At 40.2% G+C, this 7,373-nt stretch overlaps 1 protein-coding gene across 1 annotated transcript; it reads right to left on the reverse strand.

Moving 5' to 3' along the window:
* Positions 1–757: 757 nt before the first annotated feature.
* On the reverse strand, positions 758–1,675 carry LOC139154030 (olfactory receptor 14A16-like). Its single transcript, XM_070728459.1, has one exon. The coding sequence runs from the start codon at positions 1,673–1,675 to the stop codon at positions 758–760; it is 918 nt and encodes a 305-aa protein (XP_070584560.1).
* Positions 1,676–7,373: the final 5,698 nt, after the last annotated feature.

Raw genomic sequence — 7,373 nt, forward strand, 5'->3', positions numbered from 1 at the left:
GTTCAGCAGTATTATGATGCAAGCACCATTTTGAGAGGCTAGGTTCTATGTAACAAAATGAAAGTCATTATATGTTACAGTGAGATTCTATACTGAGACAAGAAAAAACTTACCTATAGACTAGGTCAAACTTGGGTTCTTTGGGTCCCTTCCTACTCTATCATTCTATGACATTCTATATACATTAAAATCTTCCATTTATACATAAAAGTGTTAGAAAAGAGACTTTGTTGGCACTATAAAATTTCATTCATTGGAAGGGTGTTTTTGATTTCCTCAAACTCTTGATGATCTCAGAAAGGTTTAGTTCCTGAGTTATTATTGGCTCTGGGCAACCTCATTTCCTTGTTGGTATTTTATCCTATTCTTATTTTACAAGTCATGCTTAAATACAGCATAATTTATAATATTTGAAAGGTATAATTCCAGTTAGACTTGAAGAGCTGGTTTCTTGGCTGATTTATCTCAAAAACCTGACATCTCCTCAAATTTAGAATAAGATTTTATGTTAGTACACAATTACTGTATCAGTAACATTCCATGAAAAGGAGTCATTATCAAACCCACAAAGTCATTTTCCTCAGTATGTTTTCCAAGTCTATGAAATTCCAGAACTAAGTTCAAGTCCCAGTGAGGGTATGGCTGGCTGATAAGGCCAAAATAAGGCCGAAATAGATCTATCTTAGTCTCCCTTAATTTTCAAATTCAGCAAAAACATGTGACACACACACACACATATATATAACATTAAAAAAAATCAAGAAAACTTCCATAGTTCAGAAAGGACACATTTGATATTCTTATTTCTTATGCTATAGATGATTGGATTGAATAGGGGTGGAAGGACAGAATAAAGAGCAGTCAACCAAAAATCTATATATGATGGAGTGTTAGAAGAAGGTTTCATATAGGCAATGCAGCCACTTAATACTAACATACACACTACCGTAAGATGGGGGATACAAGTTGATAAAGCTTTTTGCTTTCCTTTTTCAGAAGGGATTCTTAACACAGTCTTGAAGATCACTGCATAAGATATGACTATAAAAGTAAAACAACCTAAAGCACCAATGAGACTGGCCACAAGAATTCCAACCTCAAGTAGATTTATGCCAGAACAGGATAGTTTCAGTAAATGTGGAATTTCACAGAAAAATTGGTTGACCACATTAGAACAATAGGAGATGGAAAAAGTACCAGTGGTATGCAACATTCCATAGAGGAGACATATAACCCACATTATAATGATTATTTCAGTACAATATTTCCAGTTCATCACCATTTCATAGTGCAATGGATGGCAAATGGCAACATACCGATCATATGCCATGATTGTCAGGAGGGAGAAATCACAGGTTTCAAAAGAGAGAAAGAGAAAGTATTGAGTAACACATCCAAAGTAAGAAATGTGTCTGGTGTCCATGAGAGAATTTGTCATCGATTTAGGAACAATGATTGAGATAGTCCCCAGATCCAGTACAGCCAAATTCATGAGAAAAAAGTACATGGGACTGTGCAGTCGATGGTCAATAGCAACTGCAGAGATTATAAGAATATTTGTTGTTATGGTTGCCAGATATAACACAAGGAAGAAAATGAAATGCAAAAGCTGCAGAGGCCGTTTTTTTGAGAATTCCATAAGCAGAAAGTAAGGCACTGTAGTTTGATTTTCCATGTTGTATTTATGTCAAGGCTGGTATAATTGCAAGGAAAGAAAGGAAAGAAATTCAGTTAAATAAAATTTTGGAGGTGGCGTTTTGATATGTGGTGAGAATAGTAAACATCAAGAAATGTAAATTATGGAAGGAAGGGACTGAAGATCAGCATTTGGAAAACAGGGATGTTGAATGGGGATATCAGAGGACACGGTTTCCCATTTTTAGTTGTCTGTACTAAAAGACCAACCACAAACCTCACATTTTCCTTCATTCCTGTTTTCAGTTGTGTTATCTGGTGTAGAGATCAAAACAGTTGGCTAGAACAAAGTTAATTTAGAGTTAGAATAAAGTTTAGGGTTAGCACATTTTCAACAATAATTCTTAACTTATTAAACAGATAAAATAAAAACATATTTTACCATGCATTTCTTTTTTCCATATGCAGATATATTATGAAATGACTTTGCCATTGCAAATCCAGCTTTTAAGTTTTTAATTCAGGCATGAATGTTTGGTTCAATTTTCTGCAATTATATCTTTTTTTATTCTTCATAGCTATCATCTGGAAAAGGTACCAATGTTAAATATTTAGTTAATTCATTCATTCAAATCTGCACAGAAATCTTTCCAAATCTCTGTCTACTGCTAAATAAATGCTGTCCAACTAATTTTCATGTAGTGAAACACCTATTTGTAGTCATTTTTCTTCTGAATGTTTCTTAATTTTATTTTATTTCCCTCAAGAGAATCTGATTTCTATGTACATTAACATGGTTAACAAATCTAAACAAAACTTACTTCTGTGTGCTGATTACCATAATTGACAATTAAGAACACAATAGTTTCCTCCAGGACCAGTTATCATGTCACATAGAGTAATAATATCTTCAGATTATTAACAGGAAGAGAAAGAGGCAATATACAAGGGGGGGGGGAGAGGCAACAATAGAAATCCCATTATCTAAGGCAGAAACAACAAAGTTAATTACAGGAAGGAAGAAAAGGTGTGGGCCTATTACGCATGCAATGACTAAAATGGGTGGCATTACATAAAAGCAAGCATCTCTTCAGTGGGGATTTTACACACTGACAAAGTCATTAGAGGACTGATGAAATCCTAGTAGTTTTTTAGTAGTTTTAAATAAATTATAAATGTTTTGGAGATCATGATGGCTACTACCTATGGTTTTTATTAGAGCTCCAATTAAGTATTTTAAATTGTATTTAATTTTGCTTTTTGTTGGAAGCCACCCAGACTCCTTGGGAGTGCAGTGATGTATAAGCTCGATTAATAAATAAGAGAGGGAGGGAGGGAGAGAGAGAGAGAGAGAGAGAGATCATTATTGTTAGAAATATTTTTTCTTGAAATTGAACAATTCCTATTATATTATATAAATATTTAATATCCTTGATAGATTGTATATGTACTAATGAATTAGAGATACATACATACAAACATACATACATACATACATACATACATACATACATACATACATACTCACATACATATATACATATGAAGGTTTTGGCATATTCAGGTTTCTTCCCGGGTAAGTTTCAGAGATTCCTGGTGACATTTCAATGAGATCTATTTTGTTCGCTTTGTTCGCCCTAGAACAAAACCGAAAGCACCACCCTGAAGATGACAAGTGGGACCTCGTTGAAACATCACCAGGAATCTCTGAAACATACATGGGAAGAATCCCAAAAATGCCAAGACCTTCATGTTATATCCAGAAGTTTCTGTAACCGGGTAAAATAGTTAATCATTTGTTGTTAAGCAAAAGTCACTATGTTCAGAAAGGATTGTTTACTTGCCTCTCATTGGCTGTTCGGCTTTGGCGCCAAACTGAAGGAGCTGTCAGGCGTCGCTTGTTGCCGGGTGAAAGTTTTTGTGCTACCGGTCTTACGCGCCTCCTGTCAGATACATTCCGGAGTGAAAGTAAGCCGCGGCTATTAGTCTCCTGTTGAGAATAAACGATTTAACTCAGTACCGTTTACTCGGATTATTCATTGGCGACGAGGGTCTTGAGGAGGATTTTTTCCCACTCAGTCGGTATGTCTACCCCATCAATCATACAGCCGCCGGAGCTTTTTGACCCTGAACGGTCAACCTGGACTGCCTATATGGCAAAATTTGAGATTTTTCTTGAAGCAGCCGGCATGCAAGATGCCGCTGACAGCCGCAAAAGGGCTTTATTTCTTAACTATTGCAGCACTCAAATTTTTGAGCTGGCGGGCACCTTGACCGACCCGGAGCCTGCCAATTCGGTCTCTTGGCAGATTTTGCGGGACAAGCTAGCCACTCACTTTAAACCCACTAAGCCCGCTAGGGTTTACCGACACCAGTTTTCCCGCACGGCCCAAGCCGAAGGGGAAACAATTAATCAGTTTGCCACTCGCCTCAGAACAATATTGGCAAAATGTCAATTTGAGAATCCTGAGGCTAGATTGACAGATGCCATCATCTTTGGCATGAAGAATGTGTCTATCCGTAACAAACTTCTAGCAACTGAGGATTCCACTCTTCAAGATGTGATTAAAGCTGCTCAGACAGCTGAAGTTGCAGAATCGGCTGCCGCTGAATTAAAATCAAATGACAAGTTGTCAACTGTCTGCAAGATTGCTGCGGCTCCTCGCTCACACATCAACTTTCCATTAGACTACTACACCTCTGATTTTGAAGTCCATGATGATGACTGCTGCCAGATTCGAGGACCTCCTCCCCGACAACTTCGCCAAAACCTTCCTGCATGCGCCGGATGCCGGGGTCAACATCCACGCTCCAGATGTCCCTTCAAGGACGCCTTCTGCCGCCGCTGCGACAAACGGGGCCACATTGCTGCTGTCTGCCGTGCCTCTCCTCCTTCACACCCTACAGGGAATTATTCAAGACCTACTAGGAACCAGGAACAAATAGACTGGGACTTACCTGGATTCAATAGTCACGCCAGCGCAGCTGCAGCTCAGCCATGCTCCAGCCATGGGGTTGCTGAACAGTCACACCCGGAAGAGCCATCTTCTTCGGTGGATACCCAGGTCCTCCATGAAACCCGTAGGTCTGAGCGAGCACCCAGAAGACCTGCACGTCTGGACGAATTTATTACGTGTCTATCTGAGTAACATCTGTAATAAACCAACCAGAAGGGGGAGGGATGTTATATCCAGAAGTTTCTGTAACTGGGTAAAATAGTTAATCATTTGTTGTTAAGCAAAAGTCACTATGTTCAGAAAGGATTGTTTACTTGCCTCTCATTGGCTGTTCGGCTTTGGCGCCAAACTGAAGGAGCTGTCAGGCGTCGCTTGATGCCGGGCGAAAGTTTTTGTGCTACCGGTCTTACGCGCCTCCTGTCAGATACATTCCGGAGTGAAAGTAAGCCGCGGCTGTTAGTCTCCTGTTGAGAATAAACGATTTAACTCAGTACCGTTTACTCAGATTATTCACTTCATATACAAACAAATGCACCACATACACACACACACATATATACATATGTACACACATATGATTAAGATATTTTGAAGTAATCTGGAGGATTTTGCCTTAAAAAACCCTTGTGGCGCACCACTTGTAACCAGGCTCTGCTCAGAATATTCACCATTAACAACAATCCTCTGATATCTATGCTTCAGCCAACTGCAAATCCACTGAACTATCCAGGGGTTAAGTCCAATCTTCACTAACATATCTATCAGCTCTTTATGTGGAACCGTATCAAAGGTTTTGCTGAAGTCCAGGTAGGCAATATCCACAGCACAACCTTCATCCAATACCTTTGTGACAGTCAAAGAAATCAATGAGATTAGTCTGACATGATTTGCCCTCAGTAAAGCCATGCTGGTTTGGTTCCAATAAGTTATTGTTTTTTAGGTGCTGATTTATCCTCTTATTGAGTAGAGTTTCCATAATTTTAACTATAACTGATGTCAAGCTAATTGCCCTGTAGTTACCAGCTTCTTCTCTACTGCCCTTCTTGTGGATAGGCACAACACTGGCCATTGTTCAATCATCAGGAACATCTCCTGTTAGAAGAGATTAGTTAAACAAATCAGTCAGGGGGGTAGCAATCACAGATCCTCTAGGGTGTTGGTTATTCCCACCAGCTTGGTGTTGTCTGAAAATTTGATTAGTTCCCCCTCTGTTCTCTCATCTAGGTCATTGATGAAAATGTTGAAGAGCACAGGGCCCAGGACAGAACCCTGTGGTACCCCACTGCCTACCTTCTTCTGTGTGGACTTGGAGCCATTGAGGACAGCTCGTTGGGTGCACTCGGTCAGCCAACTGTTTATCGATCTGCATGTGTTGTAGTCTACCCCATTTTTTTCTAATTAGCAGATTGTGGTCTACTTTATCAAAAGCTTTGCTGAAGTCCAAGTATATGAGGTCAACTACATTGCGTTGGTCTACTGATTTGGTTATGGTATTGAAAAATGATATGAGATTGGTTTGACATGATTTGTTTCTGACAAACCCAGGTTGGCTACTGGATATTATCTTGTTTGTTTTTAGGTAGTGGCAAAGTTTGTTTTTTTAATTTTCTCCAGTATTTTTCCAAGTATAGAAGTCAGACTGATTGGTCTGTAGTTACCTGGGTCAGTCTTTTTACCTTTTTTGTGGATGGGGACTACATCAGCTCATTTCCAGTCTTCCAGTAGATATCCTGTCCAGGATTTTTGGTAGATGAGGAGAAGTGGTTCCGCAATGGTGTCTGCCAGTTCTTTTAGGACTCTGGGGTGTAGTCCATCTGGTCCTGGCAATTTGTACTCTCTACAGAGTTGGAGCATTTGTAAGGCAACATGACCATTTGTTTCCAACAGATTGTGAGCTGATTGAGGCAATTTCTGAGGCTTTAAATGAAGGGGAAGCAGCTGAGTTTATAGCTGAACTATTTGATGAAGTCACTCCTGAGCTAAACAATGTGGCGGAGTTTGTTGAGTTAATGAGATTGAGATTTCAAGATGTTGCAAGCCAAGTAGATGCAGAAAAACAGATTGGTTTGCTAAAACAAGCAGGCCAACCAGTGAAGGAATTGGTGTGGGAATTCAGAAGAGCTGCAGGTAAATTAAGGGACTGGCCTGAAATATTATTAATCCATACTTTTAAAAATGCTCTTGACCCAGAATGAAGAAGGGCATGTGAAATCCGGGGAATCCCTTGGGCCATTCAGAATTGGTACGCCACAGCAATTACTTTGGATGAGGTGGTTCACACTGAAAAGAAACCCCCCCCCCAGCCGGGCCTCTCTAACAAACCTCCAAGATGCTGCCCTTTCCTTCACCAGTTGGGGCCTTCTCGTTCAGAGGCCATGAGGGGAATAAATTGCTACCAGTGTGGTAAACAAGGGCACAGAGCGTCTGAGTACCTGGCACCAGCCCCCTCTCTCTCCCAAGAGCCAAACCTCATGCAAAGAAAAGATCTGGAAGACCCTCTGAACTGGGGCATTGGGCTTTTCAAACAACGGGGCTGTTTCCTCCTGAGGATACTCCTGGGGCTGAAGAAGTCATCCCTTCAGGATCCAGCCCCAACTGGAACGAGTAACCGGCTGGAGAAGATGACCCAATGGTGAGTGAATCAATTCTCCAATTCCTCCTTAAGGCGAAGATTAAAGTAATCACCATGGGGGAGGAGGGGGAAGTAAAGGCCCTGCTAGACACAGGATGTTCCAGATGTCTAATCAGAAAAGCAGTAGTGCAAAGATTAAAAATCCAAAC

The sequence above is a fragment of the Erythrolamprus reginae genome, chromosome Z (assembly GCF_031021105.1).
Source record: "Erythrolamprus reginae isolate rEryReg1 chromosome Z, rEryReg1.hap1, whole genome shotgun sequence".
Lineage (NCBI taxonomy): Eukaryota > Metazoa > Chordata > Lepidosauria > Squamata > Dipsadidae > Erythrolamprus > Erythrolamprus reginae.